This window comes from Haliaeetus leucocephalus, unplaced genomic scaffold (genome assembly GCF_000737465.1).
Source record: "Haliaeetus leucocephalus isolate CR32 unplaced genomic scaffold, Haliaeetus_leucocephalus-4.0 Scaffold656, whole genome shotgun sequence".
Classification (NCBI taxonomy): Eukaryota; Metazoa; Chordata; class Aves; order Accipitriformes; family Accipitridae; genus Haliaeetus; species Haliaeetus leucocephalus.
Window position 1 is genome coordinate 18,801,848 of NW_010973092.1, and position 24,150 is coordinate 18,825,997.

At 42.3% G+C, this 24,150-nt stretch overlaps 1 protein-coding gene across 1 annotated transcript in view; it reads left to right on the top strand.

The window, feature by feature from the left end:
* The window catches only part of RANBP17 (RAN binding protein 17), a 163,347-nt gene extending 142,871 nt beyond the window's left edge, over window positions 1-20,476 (top strand). The window contains exons 27-29 of the mRNA XM_010579252.1: window positions 13,211-13,309; window positions 17,176-17,303; window positions 20,380-20,476. Coding sequence (XP_010577554.1) covers window positions 13,211-13,309; window positions 17,176-17,303; window positions 20,380-20,476 — 324 coding nt within the window. The remainder of the gene's footprint in view (window positions 1-13,210; window positions 13,310-17,175; window positions 17,304-20,379) is intronic.
* The last annotated feature ends 3,674 nt before the right edge of the window (window positions 20,477-24,150 follow it).

The following is a 24,150-nucleotide window of genomic DNA, read 5'->3' on the forward strand; positions in this document are numbered from 1 at the left end:
GGGGGCGCGCCCCCCCCCCCCGCCGCCCCCTGGCCGGTCCGCTCCGCCGCTCCAGCCCAGGTGGGCCCGCAGCCGGGGACGGTCGTGGTGGACGGCTGGTTTAGGGACGGGCGGCCGCAGAAGGAGGCTGCACCCGCGCCGAGCCCGTCCGAGGGTTCGGCGTTTCTGGGGGCGACGGGTGCGGAGCGCCGCAGTACGGGACGGTCGGGAGGGGGACGCGGGAAGAGCTGGCGTCGATTGCCGTAGCGGAATGCGGTGGTTGGAGTACGTGGGCTGGAGAGGGGTCTCTAGGAGAGAAGTGTTGCAGGGGGTGGTTGGGAAGGTGTGCGGGTGGATGAAGAACTGCGAGGGCGCGGGGGATGATGAGCGTGGTGGTCCTGAAAAAAGGAGCAAGGATGGGGTGGGCAGTACTGTGGTAATAGGAGGAGGATGCGTGGCTTCATGGCGGTGGGTCAAACCTCACCAGGCTGCTCGTGGGAGCTGAGCGCTTGTGACTTAGAACTTCAAGTGACAGAGACACACTAAATGAAGCAGCACAGCAGCACTGCGTAGCAAATGTAAAACAGAAAGTAAAGATGCCAGCCGCAATGAAAAATCAAGTGGCATTGCTAAAATAAAAACGTATTATAAATTGCTACTTTCCCTTTTTCCCTTTTATGTAGTAAAATCAGTGATGTTTTTGTTTTTCAGATAAACCTCAGTGCCATATACAGCTAGTGTGGAGTTATGCACAGTAATGGCAATAAAAACCTGAAGAGGAGATGTGTTTATAATGTGTGCTTCGTGGCCCATGCAGAAGCACTTGCATATAAGCACATCACAAAAAGAAATCCGAATTGTACTGACAGAGGGCAGTTGTGCAGGATGTTGAGTACCTGAGCACCTTGAGCCACGCGTGTGAGCATATGCTTAATTTTAAGAGCAGATCAACCCCACAGGTGCCATTGTTCCTATGCTCAAAATTAAATGTGTTTAAAGGCTCAGCTGAATCGGGAGCAGAGCGCTCGGCTTTTGCTGGCTTGAGCCTTGAAAGGTTTGATACAGCAGTGAGAGGGATTTTCATTGGGACATCTGTTTTCAGCCTCTTAGCACAATTTAAAAATGTTATCCAATACTATCATAACTTTCTTTATTAATTGAAAGGGATGGAGATATACCAGCTGTAGCCCAAGCCAGCAGAGACTTGGGTGGCTAAGCAACAGAAAAGGCACCATATTGAGTGAGCCAAAATTCAGTCTCAAAGTCATTTATTTTAACCAGTGACAATACGTTTAGACTCTAGTGTTTCAATTTGATTGATGGTTTAATATCATATATAATTTTTTTAATGAAGGGAACCCATTTAAATATGTTAACATTTGCACTAGTAGTCTCCCATGTACATAACTGCATTTAATCATTACTCTGATTGTTTTTGTGGTTGTGTAATTTATATCAGCAAAATAACTATGTCAAAGCTATCTTATCTTAATGAAAAATACGGTTACTTCTCTTTTATACGCACTTCTTGCTGCACATGTGTAAAGGCGGCAGCAGCCTCGGTCTCAAGTATATTGCTAAACGTATAGCTATCGCTACGTGAGTGCTGTCAATTAAGAAATGAAAAAAATTAATGAGCTTAGTGTCTTTTCTAATTCTGCTTTGTTTAAAGCCTTGTTGTGATTTGTTGTCATGTGAATCGAGTAATTTAATTTTAAGACTTTTAATGTTAAAATACATCATCATTAGTGATGTATCTGAAGATTTCACGCTCTTAATAATGGTGCTAAATCAAATTGGGAATCTCCTCTTAATCATCCAAGCTGTGCTGTAGTTTACACAAACAGTTTTGGGGATGGAGAGAAGTTTAGTTCCGCGAAGTAACAAGTATTGTACAGAATTCACGTATGGAAACAAAAAGCGGCGATCCGGCTTGCAGCACAAACTGCTAGAGGTGTCAGTGTTGGATGTGCACCCTCAGGCTAGGCAGCTGGTGTATGTATGCTTTTGTTTATCAGTTACTGGTTTATGTAGCCTTTAGGCCAGCACATGAAACAATCGTTCCTACAGGGTCAGCTGCTGGTCAGAAGCAAAGTAAGAAAAGCCTTTGCCTTAAAACGCGTCAGCCATAATTTTAGTGCAGCTGGCACCTGCTACTGGTGCACAGCGGGAGGGTTAGAGGTCAAAGAGGCAGTTGTTCTAAACTCAGTGATGGCTTAAAGGGACTTGTAGATTAATCTGCTTTATTAACTTCTGTATATTAGATAACTATTGCAGTGAATGACAGTCCGTCTTTCTGAATAAGTCCCTTCACCTCTTTCTCTTTTAAATTGGCTTTTGAGTAATGAATATTAAATAGAATACGTTTCAGGGTAATTAAATGAAAACATTAGGATGATGTTGTTTTACAATCATATCTATAAGTTTCTTGTATATTTATCTTGCGTTATTACTGTTCATTGCTTTTTGCTACTAGAACGAAAAGCATAAATGTTTCAATTAAAGAAGAGGAACTGGCTGTATTTCTCAATAACCTTATGTCTTCTCTGCTGCATAAATATTTTCAAAAAGGCAAATAAGTTTAAGGAGAAGTACAAAAATGTTGTAGTCCTTGTTTACTCAGCGCAATGTAGTACTTTACGTTAACTTGGAAATGTTCGATTTCTGCTGGCCGTGGTTGTTTTATATAAAACACTAAGAGGTGCTGGTTTGGGGAAGGGCAAAAAATATTGCCATTCTGTAGAATCTAACTAGCGATATGAATAGCACCAATAATTTTGTAAAGTTCACATTATAATTCAAAATCCAGTTAGAAGCGATGCTTGCAGTCTGGAAAGAAAGCAATATCTTTACAAAATGGATAGGGAAAGGTAACAATCCATTCCATGATCTGCTACTGGCAGATTTGCCGTGTGAGTAATGAAACTCGCTCTCAGTGAACAAACACTGTCCCCTTCCCCCATTTAAAAAAAAAAATTTAAAAAATCAAATTTAAAATTCTAGAATAGCAACGGCTTACAAGGAAGTTTAATTGCTGTTGGATATGATAGCAGTGGCCCGTGCGGTGTTCTGACCTAGTCAGTGCTCGTTTTGAGCGAACGGGAAGGTGTGCGTCAGGTGAAAAGGGCTGGTTTGTTGCGGAAAACCTTGTAATGACTGGCGTACACTAAATGCATGTCGCACTTAATCTTGGCAGATTTCCGATTTGCAGGACTCTGGAATTGAACCTGAATATCCACTTTTTTCCTAGGCTAATAAATTGCTGTCGTTTTTGTTTGTTTGTGATCCTGAGAGATATTTGTGTGCTCGAGGTGTCTTCTGGAATCACGAGATCCAGAAACTTAGTTTGTTGGGGTTTTTTCCCTGGTGTTTACTTGTTTGGGTGTTTTTTACTGAAAATCGAGATTCTTGTGTATGTACATCTCCCTAGGAACCTGCACAGTTTAAAAATAAAATAAAATACGTTTTTAAAAAATCCCAGTATTACAACAGATCGATGAGTTTGGGAACAGGGTTAGTTTAACCTCAGCTTAGCTTAGCATAGTTCAGGTTAGCTTAGTTTAACGTGAGCGAATCCTCCCAATGCTTTGCTGGGCACATCAGAGACAAGACAGTTCAGCTACTGAAAGAGCACTACACACAAAGGACTACTACACAACATGGGATTTGACCTTTCAGTATAACTGTGTTTCCGAATTCATGATTCGTTTCCCTTTAAAAAAAAAAGAAATAAAAAAAATTAAAAATGAAGTGTGTGCAACCATTCTTTAAAATCTTTTTAGTGTGACAAGTAAAGTAATCTTCCATTGATACTTAAAAGTCCATCTGCAGAAATTCAGGCAGAATGTTAGAGAGTCGCAATATCTATTGAAATGTTGAGTGTCAAACTGCCAGGGTAATGTATTTAGTATGAAATATAATATTCAGTGCATTTTGTTTTGATGACTGCATGAAATAGCCTTGTGCTCTTATCCTTTGTTGTTGTTGTGAAAGATGATATTCACTAAGAAGTGTTGGTGACTATTCAGGACACAGTAGCAATATGCTTATTACCATCTTTATCATCTGTCTTTTATGTTTATTTGCAATAGCTTTGGTTACAGTTCAGTTCATCAGGATAGCAAAAATACTTTTAATTGTTCCACAGAAGAAATTAGAATCAATTTATGAACAGTTTGAAAACAGAAGAGGCTTGGAATCTGTTAGGCAATCGGTAATTAATACCTGGATTAGGCTTTTTAAGCTCTATGCTAATACACCGCTCTGCTCCAGTAGAGCGGAGTAGGTCACTTTGCTTTATGGATGATCCTTGAACAGTGGCTAGAGCCAAGCTCCTGCCTTTCTTACACTCCGATTTCCTTCAAGGTGTGGTTTAAAAGCCCATCCTGCTCCCCTGTCCCTGCTGATTATTTCCGTCTCAGTGCTAAACCAAGGTAAATATGGGTAAAATAATTACCCTGGTTCTAATTTTCTCTGTACTAGTGGTTACTGTTGCTGTGTGGGGGATGCCTCTGGGTCTGCTGCTGGCAGACATCCACGCAGTTAGAGCCTACGCTCCGGCTGCCTGCGAATCCCAGCTGCCTCGTGGCAGGCAACATCAAGGCTCCTGTGAAAGAGATCGGCAGATCTCTTCGTGTTGCTGCAAGGCCAGGTGGCTTACGTGATCGATGCTAGGCTGGGCTTGACTTGAAGGTGAGTGCAAGCTTAAGCCCAGTTTAAGGACAGCGCCTTGACGCGTGGGGTTTGCGTCCCCGAGGGTTGCAGTGAGCGCGCTTCCACTCGGTGTCGGCGTGGGTCTAGTTCGGGTTCAGGGATAAGCGCATGCTCAGTGCCAGATACCTTGAAGTTCCTTGGATGAAGGATTTGGAGCTGATCTCATGCTCAGCCTTTCCCCCCGAATGCAGCTTTTTACATTTCTGGAACGTTTCTGGAGATTAAGTTTGAGATTAGCCTCAAATTGGTTTTAGACTGCATTATTTTATTTTTCCAGTAATAGCATTTTCTGACCTTGTCTTCCCTCCCCACTTGACCGGCATTTTGGAAGGCCTTCCTGTAACAGAGATTTCAGAGAACTAATGATCCAGCAGGCAAAGATCCCAATTCCGATCCTGAAATCCCGGTGCAACATTGAAAATCCCCAGGTGCTTTTGTGTATCAACTCCCAGCACTTGATGCAAGGGAAGGCACCGGTGAATTTCTCAGGAGCGGGAGAAGAGAAAGAAGGGTGATGGCTCATGTTTGAGGAGTTTAAAGATGCGTACTGTAAGTCCTAGTGTCAGTTAAGGGGAAGACTGAAAGATTTAGGCATAGGACCATTTACATTCCTGAAGACAGACTCTTGCTGGAAGGTTTTGGTGTAGGTGAAACTGCTGTTCTTTCCTCCCAAGAGGATTAAATAATCTGTAACTAGTCATTTGGTCAGAGATGCTGGTAGTAGACGCTGACTTCATCCTGTGTCACCTCTCAGATAAGAGTGTTGGCTGTGCAAGAAAGGGAGAGGCTTTCACCACGTGGACCGGAAAAAATGCTTCAGGATCTTCTTCTGAGATAAGACTAACTGGCTTTACGAAGACCTGAACCTAGCTGCTTCTTTGTATACTGCTAAAAGCAGAGGGGAATGTGTATTAATTTTTTATAAGGTTTTTAAAGAGCTACACCACACCAACCTGAAGTTTGCATTACAAATTATGGCAGGTCATGCTTACCAAAAGTCCCAGTTAATCGCAGTTCTGTCGTCTTTAAAAACAGCTGTAACACTGTATAGTTACAGCCACTTGTTTAGAAATGGCTGAATCTTAAATAAACAGCTTAGGTTAATTTAAAATGACACTCTAGTATCTGTAACTGAAAATCTCTGAATGCTACCAGCTAAAAAATGCAGATTAAGGGTTGATGTCACAATCTTAAATTATTCCAGCCTGAGGTGGAATAATTTGCTGTCTATCAGGGAGCACAGATGGATAGGCAAAAAGAAGCTGTGCAGATACACGAGTTTGTAAACATCTGTCAGCTACACCAGATATCCAAATACAAAATCTAGCACTTCAGGCAGCATATGAGTATGTGACATTCAACAGAGGGTTTACATGAAATTCAGCACAGACAGAAGCAAGTCAGTACACCCTGGAAGGTAATAATTAATGAAATGTATCCCCTCCTCCCTGCAGAAAGGAGGTGTTTCATTCATCAGGCATTTTCAAGTGTTGCTGCAGTTTAACTGTTCTGCTTCCAGTATTTAATGTAGCCAAGCCTTAGACTAGGCGAAACTGCTCCATCCCGTGAGACTTACTGCTTCGCTATAGGTGAGTCTGTAGCAGCCAGCTGGCATCGCTTCTCCATCCCTGATGGATGCCAGCTCACCCAGGAGCACGGTCGCCCTTAGGATAGATGGACTCAGTTCTGACAGGCGAGACTGGACCCGACTATTATAGTCCTTCACATAAAAAATTCAGATACAACGGTAATTTGAAAAGAACATGTTCTGTCATGCTAGAATGTGTCCTCAGATTAGGGGAAAGATACTAAAATACTGTTGGAAAACGTGCTAGTGTAGGGCAAAATCTTTCCCTGTGAGCAGCTCGTGTGCAGGATGTAGCTGCTGCCCGTGTTCCAGCCCTGCTGTGGTTACTCCCTAGTGTAGCACAAACATCTGCTTTGTGATCCTCTCCACTGCTTGAAAGGCAGTTCACTACTGGCTAAAGGTAGGAAATGATGAAAGTAAGCTTTAGCTTTGAAAAGTCCACTTTGCACCACTGGTCTGTGTTATGGTGCTATTAACATATGACAATTTATTTTAACAGTGAAAAAACAGAAAACTGCAGTGGATCTGGTGTAGTAAATTTAATGGGCGCGTTGCAGGTGCTTGTCGTTAGCATTAAGCTATCATCCTAAATGTATCCTTCAGAGTGTGTGCTCATGTTTCTCTTTCAGATACAAAGTCAGGTTTGACGTAAGTTAATACAGTCTTATTTTATGATTATTCCTGCTGGCCCATGATTTGGACCTACTTCAAGTGAATGTCCCATACTCAGCCCTTTGGCCAGTTTTAAAGACATACCCGGGGAAATGCCAAGCGCCACGCTCCCTGTAACTGTTCCTTTTTCACATCTGTAGCCATCCCTTTTCCATCCCTTTTGAATATTGGGAGAAAAGACTTTCCTAGCAGGACATAACCTATAACTGATAGGCTTACCCTATGAAAGATACGCTTAAATCATATTTCAGTCCATCAGCTGCAGGCATATACTAGTTCGTGGTACGCAGTGTGTCACCCGGACACCAGGATTGGATTTTTTTCAGCCATTTATACCTTAATTTTTCATAAAAGGAAACAAAAAGGCCAGACCCAATTGAACTATTCCAAATGGAGATACAAGATTGGGTCCCTCACAATTTTAAGCTTCAGCAGTTGAATCACGACATTATAGTTATTAGTGTTTATTTAAATATATATAGTGGAAGTACATATAAGTAGGGTGAAATGCTATATTCTGTCAACAGAAATCTGGAGGAATCTAGCCTGTGCAGGCTGAAAGAAGAGCTTGGTCTGAGGGTAGCGCAGAAGGCTCGGAGCAGAAGGGCTGTTGGCAGGAGCTCTGCTTACGTTAGCCCGGTTTCAGGGACTGCCTGTGTTCCTGTCTGATGCCCTCTTCTCTCTCCGCCACCGTCCCTCCTGCCACAGCTCCTCCCCTCTTCTGCACACGTAATGAAAATTAGCAACAGGATGGAGGGCGCCAAGGGGGTGTCTGGAAGGAAAGCGGGTGCCGTCTAACTCGGCCCGTGATTTGGTGCTGGAGGTCGAAGCTGCCCCCGGCAGCTGCAGCACCAGCCTCCCGCGCTTCCCCTGCTCCGAACAACTTGTTTGAAGCTCTTTGTTGGTCTAATGTAGTTTCATAATGCAGGGGGACAAGATGTGCGATTCTCAAATCTCGACTGATTTGCCGTTCCTGACAGTTAGATATTTTTAGTTTAGGAATGACGGGCTGGTTCTCACTTTCATAATAAATAAAGGCTTTAGTTTTCTTATTTCATCTGGAAATTTTAGCGTTGAACATGGAAAATACCAATGTGAAAGTTAGGCTTTCTAGTAAAATAAATATTTTAAAACAACAGATTAAAATTTAAGGTATTTAATAATCTTGGGGCATTTAAATCTTCCTCGTATTATTAGTAAATGATGATCCATTTATTGATATAGGAAGAATTGATGATGAAAGAACTGAGAACTCCAACAGACATTTAAATTAGTAATCACAGCTCCTAAATTGAGAGCGGACTGTCTGAAGCTAGAGCTACAAAAAACCTACCAAATTTTATATGCTAAACAATGAAAAAATCTGAACCTTTTTCAGATCTGACTAGAAAAAAGGACTGTTATTACCAGCCAAGTGTTTGGTTAAAAGCTATGCAAGTTCTTGACCATTCTAAATCCTTTGTAAAGGCATACATACTGCTGTCTCCGGTGTTAATACAATGTTCTTTATGTTAAAATGTGATTAGTGGCAGCAGAAGAAAATATTCATCCCAACGTATGGGAGAGAGAAATGAGTTACGGGACCTGCAGTGATGCCAGTGCTCTCTCTATTGATAACGTGGAGCAGCAAAAAAAAAAAAAAAAAGCCTTTTTAATGGAAAGGCAGCTTCTTTTCCAGCTTCTTTTACAAGAAGTTTTCAGAATGAGGGTTATCTTGACTGACATTTTCCTCCTCCACCCAAGAAAGAAAGAGGCTCTGAAGGAAGAGAAGCTCTGAAGAATTAATTTATTGGAAGAACAGTTCTTTATTCTTGCCTGTTCTGTCAATAGTTCCTTTTGTAAAGAACAAATGTGTCAGGAGAAACATTATTGACCCAGATAAAGTGACGCCCTGCGTTTAAGATAAGAGAACGGAGGCAAGGTTGCCGTTTTGAACTAAGCAGAAAATAGATTAGCTGTTCCCCTGCCCCCTTCCTTTTTAACGTCTCTTTCCCCACCTTGAGACCTTGTTTTCTGCCTGAGTCAGCGGGAGGACCCGCGTCTGCCCCCGCCTCGGGCGGCCGCCCCGGCTGCTGCAGTGCCGCTGCGTGGCGGGGGGTCTGCGGCAGGACCTGAGGAGTCACTGTCCTGAAGCAAAATGTTTCAGTTTCTACTGGTAGAGCATTTTCCACCTAGAAGTCGAAAAATCTGTGCGTTCGATCAGTTCTGCTTCTGCGCCGTATGCTTTGTGGTGCTGTTGAGTTGCTTCGCCCTCTCCCGTCAGCCGATGAGACTTGTGGCGAAGTGGAGTAAGGAGGGTGGACCGGAGCGTGGGTTTCCCTCTGACACCTGCGTGCGAAATACGTGCAAGTCCACCTGAACCCCCACCAGCTGCTTCTTCTGCCCGGTAAGAGGGGCTGGAGGTCTCCAGCAGCGGCGCGACCGGGGTTGGGTGCTGGCTGGAAGGAGCGGAGGCAGTCGGGGGGTGCCCCAGTCTTGGCCCGTATCACCGTGGCTTTGCGCACAGACTTTGCTCCTCAGTCAGCCCCTCTGTAAAATGGGATGGTAAATACTGATGTCGCTCAGTGGCACGCTTTGAATGCTCTGCAGTTCTCCAAAGAAGCGAAATAAAAATGCAGCCAGTGCTGTGGCTGTTGGCTGCTGAACGCTTGCCCACGTACCCGGGTCCAGCTGACGGCCTGGGAGCGGGCAGGGTCGCTCCGGGGCCGCGGTGCTGGCCACGGAACTGCCTTCATCTCCCCGTTTGTAGATGTTATTGGGCAAGATCTCATCTTCAGAAAATTGCAGTTATCATTTCTGTACGTGTTGCCATCATAAATACAAATTACATGTAAATGTGTATCAGCAAATGAAATATGAAGAAGGCGGCACATTATTTCAGAGCTTCTTTCAGAAGCCTTGAGAGTTTCTGTTCCCTCGTGACCTGAACAACTCAGGGGAGCAACAAAAATGGGCAAATACGTGGAGCTGTGTGTCAAGTGTCTGGAAATTCTTTCCTGCATGGGTCGACCTGTTTCTCCCGACTGCGGCAGAGTCACATCACTGATCCGTGAGGTCTGAAGGAGGAAGCAGTGGATGTCACTTGTCAGTGCAGGAGGAAGCTGTTCTGTATCACGTGAAAACAGTAGAGAGGTGGGAGAGGGAGAGTTAAGTGAAAATAAATGAAAGCCTGATAACCTCTGTCCAAGAAAGAGTTAAGGCCTGGTACATCACCAGCAAACAGTGGTGTTTGCTGAGGCAAAGCTTCGTTGGAAAGTAGCATGAGCCTTGTCTGGAGGAGCTCCGTTGCCTGGCGGATGAGCCTGCGCAGGCTGCCTCCCTTGGCCAGAAGTCCTCTCCAGCAGGGTGGTCTCCTCGCGCTGGTTTGCGGGCGCAGCCTCTCTCGGCGTGTGTCAGCAGCGCTGTAAAACAAAGAAGGACCTGGAACGCAAGCAGCTGCTGTAGGCTCATGCAGACGTAGCACAGGGAACCAAAGCTGCGGAGGAAAACAAAGCAGCAGCAGCGATAGTTGTGAGAGAGAGACACGGAAAACGGGAAAAGGAAGTTTAAGGCTGTTGGCATGGATTTTGGTGCCCTTCATCTTGGTGGAATTAGGCTCAGTAGTTGCTGATTGTCTTCTGCCTGTGCCGTAACGCACTCCTGACAACCTTCAACAGGGGTCTTGATATGATAGATAGGTTTGCCCCGATTTTACGCCTGCGATTCTTAATGCCAAGCCCTATGCCTTGGTTTTATTTTTTTTTTAATCTTTGCAAGAAGTGGGATGTCTAAGACATCTGCAAAGACAACACAATAGGATTCCAAATTGTCCACCTCTGCGAGTGATAAACTTCCGTCACTTCACGAGAGGCATTAATCACTGTTCCAGAGAGCTCATGGGCAGATGTTACAACCTCGTTCATATTAGTGCAGTGGTACCACTAGTCCCAGCAGTTCTTTAAACAGAGGCAACTTTGTGTGAAAGCATTAACGCTTGGCAGTGTTGTAACTGTCTAGTTTAACTGAGAGGAAAGGGTTGACCCATGAAGAAAAGAGACATACGTATGTCCAGGTACGAGACCTAGCTAACTCTTGAATGCAGTGTTGTTGCCTGCATGGCTAATGATTTCTAAAAGGGTACTTGTTCATTAATCCTTAGAGTCAGAAGTGAAAATAAAAACGTTTGACAGTAGGATCTTGTCAGAGGAAAAAGCTCAGAAGTGGGAGGGAGGCTTTTGCTGTTTCCTGTCCTGGTTGGCCAATATCAAAGCACACGATTAATAGTTACTGTTACATAGATTGCTTTATGTTGGCTTTGTTTTTATGAATTATAACATTCATCGTATTCCTTGCTTATTTCAGTACTGTCTCTACTACTTATGCATAGACGCAAATTAGTGTTTCCCAGGTGAATTTTGGACATTTTGGTCTTCTCCCATATTTAGGCCAAAAACTTTCCTAAAGTATTTGCTTTGCAGTGAATTTGCGAATTAGTAGCGATTCTGGGCTAGAGACCTTAAAGACATCCTCATGAATTGTTTGATAAAGGTGGAGTTTGAAGGGATGGCACTTTCCCTCTGGGTCAGTTGTGAACTTGTCTCTGAGCATGCTCTTTTTAGACTAAGCATCACATTGAAAGTCTCTCTACGTGCATAGCACTTTTTCTAAGAAATACGGGTATATCAGTCATGGTGCTCTGACTAAATCACAGCTTGAGTGAGTTCGTTTAATTACTTTAAAAAATGCTTCTGTCCTAACACCTGGCTTTGTTACAAGCTACGGAGACGAATGAATTATAAGAAATTGTAATTATTCTTCATGTTTGGAAAACAAGCCCATGTTAGTGCTCGCGAGGAGGTTTTGAATTGTTTGCATTGGTTCCAAAGCAGTGTAGAACTGGTTTTGTCCTATGAGTGATGGCAAATAGTTTGCCTGATACATAAACCATGAAGTCAGGTGAAGAATTGGCCTTTCCCACACCAGACCGTATGTTCCTAACCTGAAAGCTCAAATGATTTGTGGATATCTCTGTTCCAGGTGATTTGTAGTGCTAGGATTCATCTTTTTCATTTAGTGAAACATGCTGTTTGACTTCGCCTTGGTCAGTTATTACAGGCTAGTTTGCAGTGTGGCAGCTCTCTGGAGACCCTGCTTATAGCTACTCATTGGCCTAGAAGAAAGGATTTAATGATTTTCTACTTCCTCTATGTTTGGTTTTAGGGTGTAGATATTTTATAAACGTGAGTCAAACTATTTACTGGTGACATTTTACAAATTTTCACTCTGTTTAATCTCTGAGTAATGTTTTTAGGTTTGTATGTGTTGTGGCCTTTGGCATTTTGGACTAATGTATCTCAAGGATATCTTAGAGCATTTTATCTTTAAATGGATTCTATAGTTATTTTGTAATTTCTTTTTACAAAAATTGCGCCAATCCCTAAAATAAGTCCTGCCCTTCCTAGCTACACACACCAGAGGTATACAGAAGCATAGCAAGACCAGAAGAGGCCTCAGAGGGAGAATACTCCACGTGGCATTAGCCGAAGGCTCTGGTTACATGCCAGCCAACGAGCAAAGTGAATTATGTAGCTTCTGTTTGGGTGCCAGTAGAACTTAATTGTATGAGCTGATAGATCTCAGTGCTTTATAACATTGATGAAGTGGCTTTATCCCTGCTGTAGAGCTCTGTAAAGTAAGTCACAGAAGTAAAGTAAAATGTCTAAAATCAGAGGCTAGATTTGTAACTGCGATGGAAATGGTATAGATTTATAGACTTCTTGCTGTAGTCACGATTGCCTGCATCAAAATAGGACGTGTTCCCTTCAAGTGCCTTGCCGTGTCGTACACAAAGAAAGGTGGATGTGAGAAAACCGGAATCTCGAAGAGCAGCTAGGGATTAATCTGAAACTAATATAGATTACTGGTCACATACGTATTGCTCTCCTAGAAGTAGTGTGACAACGGGGCAAATCCCTGTAGTAAAGTCAAAGCCTGTACCTTAAATTAACACAGCTCTAAATCTCAATTCGTATTTAACTTCAGCTTTTTCTTTACAGCCGAGGTTTGACAATCATTTTCCTTAACTTTCTTCACCTGGTAGTTTTGGTTATGGAAATACTTGTTTGGAAGAATGAATTTTGTAATACCATGCTCATACACGAAATCTCAGTGATTTCAGCATGGTTAGTAAAGGTTTCATTAATTTTTCCTTCGCACCGCATCACACAATATAACAACAGTATCCATATTCATGTAAACTGTCTATGAATTTTCTTTCAGATGATGTCAATCCTAATGAACACCATCATTTTTGAAGATTGCAGAAACCAGTGGTCTGTGTCAAGACCGCTGCTTGGACTGATACTTCTCAATGAGAAAGTGAGTATTTAAGAAATTCCACCAGATTCACTCTTCACATGCCCAAAGAGTTGAAATAATTATTTCACATAGAAGAAAGCTGCCTGTGGCCCTTCAAATCCCCCATCTCTTTCCTTGGGACCTTGCTCCATTGTGCTCACATTAGAGGAGAGTAGGGTTCAGCTCTTGTACTGTGTAAGTATTTTACAGATTAGTTCACAGAGGCTGAGTGGCTTCATTTTGATGAAGAATCCTCTCAAACCTTTACTCCAACTTTTACACCCAACCTTAGATCATGCAAGTATGTAATTAACCTTTTTCTAATAAATTTTAAGTCTTCACGTTTCCAGAATTAAGCAGGAATAGAAGTTGTGCAAGCTCGTCTGGCTTTTAGATAGAAATATGAAACAAGAACACTGTGGAAATCACATCAGAAAAATTGCTTCCTAGAAAAATAGTTAACCAATTTCTTCTTCTGAAAGGTTTCACAGGAACAACTAGCTTTGGGGGGTATTATCTGAGCGCTTACACTTAAGTACTCGCATTGATTGCAATTTGGATCGTGTGCATCTGTGGCAGATTCTGTAAACCAGGAAATACTCTGCAATTTGCCCTTTCAATAAAACCTGAAACTATGAATTTGGATATACCCATCATGTTTCCCTGGTGACTTAATAGAGACAATATTGTCTGAAATGGAAACCATCTGAGTAAATGAATGCGAGTTGATCTAAATGTGTGCATTTTTTGTATGGCAAGGCATTGTTTCTGGAGATATTGACCTGTTGTATTCGCCATACTTCAGAGCCAGCTCTAACTTTATTCTGAATTGCTTTATCTCTTGGGCAGTCACAAGCCTCAGTGTATTACTGCTTTGGAGAATGAATTGTCTATACAATAAGAGGGTGCTGGAAAAAAATAAGACACTAAGATTAGCAGCAACCGCATACATTAAAATTCAAACTGAAATCCCAGCTATGGAAGGAAACTAATAGAAGAAGAAAATATATCAAGAAGAGAAGCGCTGTCTCATCATTCACCTGTGCTGAAGGATCCAATTTTAGCCATATCCAATAGCACTGTCATTCATCTTCTTGGTGTGTTATTGTGATTTAAATCCAAGCTCTATAAGAGAGAGCAGTTCTTTTAAAATGATTGAGAGGGAATAAGGGCAAATTCAGTGTTTAGGAAAACTTTATGACATCACAATATTATACTTTACAGATGGAAGCAATATTTCCTACTTTGGAAGGAAAACTAATCATTTTCTATCTGCTCTGAGTCACTGCATCATTATAAAAGTGGGAAATAAGTAGTTTTGTGCATTCCCAATCTTGTTCAAGACGACACTTTTGTTTATATAATGCTTCTGATTTATAGTGTTTAAGTATTAGCCTGACTACATATTAATTATCTGGTTTTGATGCTTCAGTATAAGAAGAAATTAAATATTTCACTTGAAGATAAAACCATGGAGCTGTAAATCATAAGGAATAAGTTTGTGACTGGCAGAATATTCTTTTTACTGAAATTAGACTAGTTCTAATGATTATGTGTTTTGCTTAGCAGACATGGATATGTACAAGCACCTTTACTTACGAACAAGTCTTATATTTCTTCCGGAAGGGTGGAGAACAGGAAATAGAATTTACAATATTTGTATCGCCCCTTTTGCATCGAGGTTATTTATTTTGTGTTTGGAAAAAGTAGGACGCGTGCTTATATATGGCTGTAAAAGTCATCTTTTCTTGGCTCATTTCAGTGCACTGCTGGTTTATTTATTGGAAATGGGTTCCTTTATTTCAGGTAGGGTCTCTGTCTCTACAGTTCCTGAGATAGAAAGCATGCATTTAACATGTTTTACTGCCTGTTCTCTTCTTCTTTTGTTTTAATGAGATCTTCTTTGCCTATAATTCATCTCAAAGGGAAGGCATCAGGCTTACTTGGGGACTCAGAAAAATTGGGATTTATACATGCCTGCACCAATAGGGGTAATTATGCCAAAATGGGAATCGTACTCAGAGCCCACCCTAAAAAAAATGCTAAATATTTGAGACAGCATCAGCTTAGTATGGAATGGGATGGTTGCACGTGGCTCCCGACATCGTTTCCATACTGAAATAGAGCGGCAAGTTTAATTTAAATCCTAGGGACAAGCGGTTGGCAGAAAAAGCCCTCTGTATCCTGATAATGTGGCAACCGTGTCTCCTTCTTGCTTGCTGTTGTCCTTCAGCCAACGAACACAGGCATTCGAGTGTACCGGGAGAGGTGATGTTATTGCAGAGAAGCCCTCGAAACCCCAGGGCTCAGAACAGCTCCAGAGCGTTGAGCCAGCGATGCCATGGGATGCTGTGCTCGTTAATGGCAGGCCAAGATGTTATTCCTTGCTGTTACTTGAGGATACTGTTAATACTTTTCATTACGAGGCTGACTGAAGTTGTTCTTGGAAATGCCTTTTTTCTGAAAACAACTTGTGGACGCTGGATGAGATCTCAGGGTTGTAGACTGCTCTACGTTGAACTCTGCATTTGTCACCTGGAGACAGGGCTTCTGGGCACGTGTCTGTTGCAGGCAGGTATTTCATCTTTTACACCAGCTCCCAGGTGATTTTCAGTTTTGAGTTCCTAAGTAGTTTGGGACCCAGCTATTTGATCAGCTGCTGCCTTCGCTTCCAGTACTGCTGCAGCGGTCAGCAAAGAGGCGTAATACGGGATGTTTCTGGTCTGAGAGGAACTAGATTGAGGGCAGGTAATTTGCCAAGCAGACATTAAAGCAAACACTTTCTATAATCCTGCTGAGTTGTCAGGGCTTAGCATTAGTGTTTCAGTTTTACATTTTCTTTTGTTATCCCATATTTTTCTGTGTGTACGGAAGAGCTGTAGTTTTGATGGAGCAGATGTGTGTTTAATTCGAGATTTGTTTAAGGTTTAAACCTCTTAAAGCTTTTAAAAAAATCTGGCAAACAAATCCCAGACTTCTGTGCTTTCTGATACTCTGTATGACACCCTACAAGTTACATTAACTTCAAAAGTGTACTAAATTTTGCATACTAAAAACTGATTTTCAGCCTACCTTTAGCAAGTTATCTTGTTATACACCTGAAATTTGGGGAATGCCCGGAATATTCCTCTTGACTGCAATATCAGACTGCTCAGAAACTTTGCCAGGTACTTGGGCACAGGTTCATCAGAATGGTTCATTCTCCTCTGAATAATTGTCTGTATCAGTGCTTATACCATGGATGTGCTTACGCCCAAGGCCATAAGACTTTGACTGACACAGCCAATATAATAAAGACTAAACAGGATTATATGACTTGCTTGGCTGTAGTAGTAGGCTAGTGGATAACACTAGAGGTCCCCTCCTGTTCCGTATTTCTAGACTGAGCCAAAATTTTCCAAAGGTGATAAAAACTTCTATTTTAACTAGTCTATAGGTCTGCCAGAATATAATGGGAATAGTAATATAGAAAATCATATAGATTACTTAGCTTCTAAAGAAACGAAGGTGACTGTCTCATCACAGCACCGAACCGATTAGAGCCCACAGCAAAGTGCACAAATTTGCACCATTCTGAAAAGACTTGAAAAGTGGTCAAGGATGTTTCTGCTGCCTCTCGTAGGTGGCTTTCTGTACTGGAGCTGGTCGGGTGGCCAACACCCGCTGGTAAAGTGGCACCTCACCCGTTACCGCTAAACTTCAGTCCTGATCTACTGAAGCTTTGATCAGTTTGATATCTTCAAACTGATCTACTGCTGGTGCAGTTAGGAAGGCAGCATCTGAAACCCGATTCAGACAGACCTCAAGAGCCCTCCAGGTGTAGGTGAGTAACTCTGAGTTTAAATTTCCAAACCTCATCTTTAATATTCTCTGCTTTGCCATCCTAGTACTTCAGCGAACTAAGGGCAACCTTGATAACCAGCCAGCCTGACAACAAACGTGAAGTCCTTGACCACTGCTTCAGGAATCTTATGGAAGGAGTTGAGCAAAACCTTTTGGTAAAGAACAGAGACAGGTAAGTTCGTAACACATAAGCAAGCTGAAAAAATAAAAGACAAATGGAAACTTCAACTGGAAAAAATTCTGACATAGGAAGTATTCCAGGTAGCCTTAAACTGCAGTTCCTTTTGAAAAAAAGATAATACCCTATCAAAGAATTCATCCCTAGGTTTAACAGTTAGAGCCTGAACTTTTGATCATTATGTATTTTCTTGGTCAGAATGTATTTCCTAATTGAATCCCAAAGTCAAGGTTTGCCAGGCTGGCAGCTGCTGCTTTTTCACTTGGGAAAAATTGCCTCATTTCAGCAGGTGAGCCTTGGAGCTTCCTTTTCCAACCTTAAACCCCTCCGATAAAACACTCACTTCGGCCTCCAGCAGTGCTGTCACTCTGACAGAGCCTTTTCTTGCTGGTGTTGGGGTCAAGCAACTGCTTGTGAAATGGCAGAATGAGAAGGGATCCAGTGGGGCCACTTATGCATTGTAGATAAATGAGGCGAGGATTATTTTTTTTCTTCTAACATGAATCACAAATTCACCCAATCTTGCCGTCATTTGAAAAATAGAATAGAAGCTTTCACAAAAGAAATGGCAAGTTTGTCTGCATTTAATGTTCACACTAGTGTTTTGTTACTAGCTAGCTGCGTTTTCTCTTCCATGTGTGTTATTCAACCAAAGCAAACCGTGAAAAGTATATAGACACAATCTAAGTCCAGGCTGTGGAACTTCCTGGGAAGCTTGAAACAAACTGGAAAGGGAGAGAAGTGGTGACTAAAACCATTTGGTGATTTTATTTCTCTGACTTCTTCTCTGTTCATTGGTGCGAAATTTATGTTGAATTTATTTAATTCTTAAATAGTTTTGCATTAATTATGGTCTCCACAATTTTGTTTCATTTTCCTATTAAATTCTGGTACTAAAGGTGTAAGTTCCTTATGGCCTGACTGTGGATGGTAGCCAGAGACAGGGGAATTTGGAAGCAAACCCAGAGAAGCACAGAGATCACATCCATGGCACTAATAAATCAGACAGACTTTCTGTGTAACTTGTATTATGGATCAGCAGAGAACCTGGCAAAAAGGCAGAGAGCCACCGGGAAGGAGGAGAATGCCTGTTAAAACAAAGAAAAACTGAGCTGCCAGTGGCAGGCTGTAGGACATAGTCTGACCTTAGAGCTGTAAATGCCAAGGGGTTTCATTTGCCTCAACAGTCCTTCAGGATTTGGAAAAAAAATTGAAAATTAAAAACTGAATAAAACTTGTTCTTATAACTAGGTCATTTCTTAGTTCCATATCTATTTCTGTTTGTTGAAGGCAAGCAGTCCTTAAGATAACATTGTTTTCTGAGAAGACCATACTTTGACGTGCATTTTCTCCGAGCTGCCTTACTGTGAGAACTCCAGACCTGAAGGACAGAAGGGCAGATCCTCCTTCGATGATCCAGCCCAGGCTCAGGGAAGCCAGATGGGCAGGCGGCTGAGCTGCCCCGGCACCTCCGGGCAGCAGGGAGAGCAGCGGGGCAGCGTGGGGAATCCAGCTCTGCTGCCTGCGCTCTCCTGTTCAGGGCGAGGACGGAGGCTTCCATCACTGGGGCTGCCAGCAGATAGTAGGTTTGGCAAATGCTAGCTTCAAATATCCATGGATTTAGAGAGGGTTTTCATCTCGAAGCGCTGCGGAGCACTCTCAGATAGGCAGTGGTGCGGAAGCTCTCGGAGAGCTTTTGTGGAAGTGCAGGCAGGGAGAGATGGGTGCAGGTGTGAGGGGGATAGAGAGATTTCGGTCGAACGAGCAGCTCGTCTGTCTCAGTAGCATCCGCCTGTCTAACTTGGGAAGACTTTTAAGCCATCACTTCCCCAACAAGCAGCATGAGTTAATAGGATGGCTTTTCCGTTTTCAGCTCTTGATTTGTAATCCTTCGCAGATTTATTCTGTGGAATGGGAGGCTTCTTTTAACTGTGATTGTTTAAAATTGAGCAGAAATCAATTTCCATTAGTAAGGAAATAAGCACAAACGTAAAAAATTATGAATAGAATAAAGAATAAACTCATAATTGCATCCTGTACTTCCACACACAGCAAGCTCCAGCTCACCACACTGCTGCTAGACGTACCCATAAAGTACAGTACAGTGGAGGCAGGCAGGAAGGATTATTACCCCTGGTCCTGCAAAGAGACCTTTGCTGAGATCCCATCAGTTTTGCAAGCACCTGTCCTCACAGTCCTTTGCAGAAAGGAGCCCTAAGGAGCCGTTCTTCGGGAAACTTTATTAGCTTCGCTATAGTGAGCCAGCAAAGTCTGACACAATCAAAGCGAAGAGCATTGAGGCAGCAAACAAAAGAACATTTGAAAAACCCTAAATGGAGGGTGCAGTGTATGCCTGGCATTTCAAATCTTTTTTTTGTGTGGGGGGGTTTTGGGTTGGTTTTGGGTTTTTTTAAATCAATACATGGGATGTGATACATGGCAATTAAACTCTTCATTTCAGGTAAGGATAGACCAAGGGAGTAGATCAGATTTGGGCTGTCACAGAAGCTGAGTCAGAGTTGTCATTCAGTCTCAGGTGTGATGCCACCGGGCAGATTTCACGTCCTACACCTGCTGGTAGCAAACTGTTGGGGAATAGTTTTGTGAATCCATTCTGTGCCAGATGGGTGATGGTACCGCGTTTCACTGAGAGACAGGTTGAACTCTGACACCGCTCATGAGAGGGGAAGGTAGGTCTGGGAGAGTCTGGCCGTGACGGCCATCTGGACGTGTCCCAAAGAGCCCTTTGCTGGAGGTTTGGGAGAAAGGACATGTTCCGAGTCACGTGAGATGGAAAGGTTTCTTGTTGCATTCGTTTCCAGCTGACTTTTAAAATGTTTCACACTGTTGGTAGGCTAAGTTTATGATGCTGCCCATACGTGTTTATATGCTCACAGTTATTTTATAGGACTGGTTTTTGAGGGCACCTAGTGATTTTGGTTGGGAGTTTTCCTCTGTTTTTCTTTCAATTTAAAATTTACATTATAGTTATTCTTTTTACCGATTCTTGAAATACATCTCTCAGTATCAGGTCTCCTTTAACCAAACATTTGGGTTTTCTTTTTCCCAGGTTCACTCAGAATATGTCAGTCTTTCGAAGAGACATGGCTGAAGCTCTGCGCAGCGAAGGGGCCTCGGATCCCAGCAGTTTAGATATGATGAGTTGACAATGACTTTGGAAACAGAGCACTGACTAATAAACCAACTCTGAAAGTTTTCGGACCCTGTTAATATTGTTAGATGGATTTTTGACCCTTGTGAAAACTATTTTTTTAAGATATCTTCTGCCTTTTTATATCTCTGGCCTAAATGGAAGGATTTATAATAGTGAAAACAACAGAAAATCAGCCTTAGTTTGAAGAACGTTTTCAGCCTTTCTTATCAAAATTTATTTTCCTGTTATTTTATCTTTATGAAACAGTGTAGAAACAGTACTTAACCAAAGAACAAAATAAATATGCATTCCTTCTAAACTTGTATCAGTTAATGATTCTCGGTTCTACACATAATAGTAAATAATATCTCATCAGTTAAAAACTCAGAGCTCACTCTGAGGTCATATTTGTTTGAAAATTAGATGAAAGCGAGTAGGAATTTTATATGACATCTTTTTGAAATAATAAAATTACTATTTTTCTACAAAACGTTACATATTTCTTTTCAGCACTGGCAGTTAATGACAATGTGGACAGCAAAGTAGAAGACTAAAAATGAGCGGTTTAGGCTATAAAGTATAGCAAGAAAATTGAGAATGTTGCACGTAATAAAGAGATGATGGAGCAAGCCTTAATGAAGTACCGATGATATTTTAATTTCACAAGTACTTATTTTGCAGGTCTTTGGAAATTAAAAAAAACACAGAAGAAAATAAAGTTGTTAAAATACTGTTTGAAAATAATAATATCTATCCACCACTACAAAAAGGAAAGCAGATAGTTACCAAGACTTACGGCCCATATTTAAACGGTGTGTGGCACAATGAAGATGAACGCATGCGTCTGAAACGGCAAATTCAGCAGATTTGTCTTCACCTCCCAGAGATTGTAAAGAGTTCAGTGTGTACCAGAACAAAGTCCGGCCTCCAGTCCAAAGCTCACACTTGCACTTGCCACCCAGGTTTTTGGGGAACAATTAGTATCGTTCTGTGGTGGGCAGGAGGTCCTGTGTGGGCTGAGGAAATACATAAATGAACTGAAGCAAGATTTAACAAAAACTAGAACTATTGAAGCAATAAGCCAGTTAGTTTATCGTGTAGAAAAGCTATTACGTGCAATTACAAACTACTGGTACTGGTTTTGAATTGGGTTTTTCTTTTTTTTCTTTTTTTTCTTACGTAAATAATGGATTGCATGTGTTTTTCATGCTTGCTTACATTTGCATACTTAGTAATATTTCACCACTGTTTAGATAAGAATGGGAATTTTTAGTTGCGGCCAACAGGGAGGAAAAGTTCATACCTGTATTTCTTACAGCTTTTTTCCAGTTTTTTTCTTTGCAACCGTTACTTTTCTGCACGTTTTTAAATTGCAGGAACTAAATCTGAGCGGAAGTAATTTTGTTAAGCAGTTTTCTGTTTACATTTAAGCTCAGCTGGAGAAGGTATTTAATCTGCAGCCAAAGGGTCTGATTTCCAAGAGTGCTGAGCACTTGAGAAAATAATCAGTTGAGGTTACTAAAGAGCTGCAGATTTGGGGTGTTCCCACATGCGACCTGATGCCGTGTGCCGAGGTTTGAAAACTTTATGGAAAGCGTATGATCATTATCGACACGTCGAACACGCAGGTCATTCCGCGCTAATTGTGCGGTCGTTCACTTTCCATTTTGGTCCTTAAAGGAAACTGGAATCTGTGCTGCTAAGCTGGATTCTAAAAGCTGCGAAACGGAACTCCTGAACACACGTGCAGGTCTCCGTGTGAGCTGGGGCTTGGGGAAAGGTTTCCCCACGTCACCTTGCCGTGGGGTGCAGAGCTCGGTGCCCAGCTCTGCCCGCTCCTTGCTGGCAGTTCTGCTGCCCGACAGACCCTCCCGTCGCCTTGCAGCTCCGTACGTTGGCATTAAAGGCTCAGATGAAAGCTAATGGGTTCTGTGACTCCTTTTTCCTTGTCGTACAGTGGAAATAAATAGTGGTTGCATACCATCAGCGTGTGCTCACAAACCAGCCCATTTACTGGTTAAATTAGCTGCTCTGCTGAGAGCCGAAGCTTGGCGTATTGAAAAGGAGAGGACATGTGCCCCAGAACTCGGCACTCCGGCTTTAGGGCTTGCTTTAATATACGGCCGCTGACTCCCCGGAGCGCTCCAGTACGTTTCGGAAATTTCCCTTCTAACAGGTCCCTTGTTATAACTTACAAGTGAGATTCTAAAGAGCATCTTATAAACTGGGCAAACCGAGGCATCTGTTTGAACAGCGTTTCAGCCTTGGTTAACAATTGACAACAGGAACTTTTATTTAGAGTAGCTGGTCGTATAAATATGCTTGCTTTTAGGTTAGGAAATGGATAGCATGGCAAATAGTGTGTTTTATGACTCCAGATTCTTTGTTGAGAGTCTTTACTGTCAGCTTTTTAAAAGGCACTGTCAAAGTGGGTACAGCCCAGAATTTCCTTGTGTGTCCACAAAGCACATGCAATGCCTTACACCTTTTTAAAAAAGACATAATTGCCTTAAGGGGTTTGGAATTTTTTTCTCTTTTAAAAAAAGTGCAAACAATGGAATGGGAAACGTCAGAAAGGAGATGCCACTCAGACCCTGAGTGATTTCATCGCGAGAAACCAACGCGAGCCTGTCTGATGATGCGAACAACTTAGGACTGTAAAATAGCTCTGATTCTCCCCCAGATGCATTTTATATCGCCACGGTGAAAAGCACCAGCTGCTGAATCTTGGGTAAGTGTCTGCCCCTCTGTGAGGGAGAGCAAACCACCCCTAGGGCAGCCTCCTACGAGTTGGGCTCTGCTTGCTAGAGCAGGCAAAGGCAACTTTCTGGGGAAAACGTGAAGTTTTAATGCCTTGCCCTGCTTGCATAAGGAGGCTTTAAAGAAACTCAGCCACCAGCATATGCACACCTTACAAAATAATTCCTTAGACTTGTTAATGTTTTATTGTAGTACGAGTTTATGATGACAGCAAACCTTTCAAACTGTAGAGGGATAACACGCTTCCTTGCCGTATTAAAAAATAATGTTAGTGTAGATTTTATGTACCATAGTTTAGACTGCTGTTAAGAGGTGCTTCTTTGACAACGTTCTTTTTGAGGTTTACAGAAAGCATAATAAAATATGTAAGTTACATTTCTACAAACAAAAGCCATAACATAAGTTATTTATAAGCATGAGATCCAAACAGTATCACGATAAATAAACCTTAATGGATACCTGTGGCATCCATCCTAATGTAATTTGCCCAACAAAAGTCATATTTAGTAGAAAAATCTGGCAGCAGCTGCATGTTGGTATATAAAATAAGAATGAAAGGGAGAAGGAAGCCACGCTGAAACACCGGCTGCTTTCCCAGGTTTACGCACAGACCTGCGGTACCTCCCAGCTTTCTCCTTCGACCTGGGGCCGGCGCTGCTGCTCGGGGAGACCAGATGTCTTTGCATCTTTCAGGGTTTGTCCACGGTACCGGGACGTTCCCTGTCGGCTTCGCTGCAGCCTGATTTTATCAGAGATGGCAGAAAGAAATTGAGCCCCATCTGCCCGTCATCCTCTGTGCTCTCTTCCCTTTCAGCGGTGGTTCCTTCCCCAGCGCTTCCCTGTACCCTCCCCAGCTCATCTAGTCCCAGGCATTCGTGGACCGATGCGTAGATTCTGAACTAAAACAAAGTTTCAGCTTTTTTAATA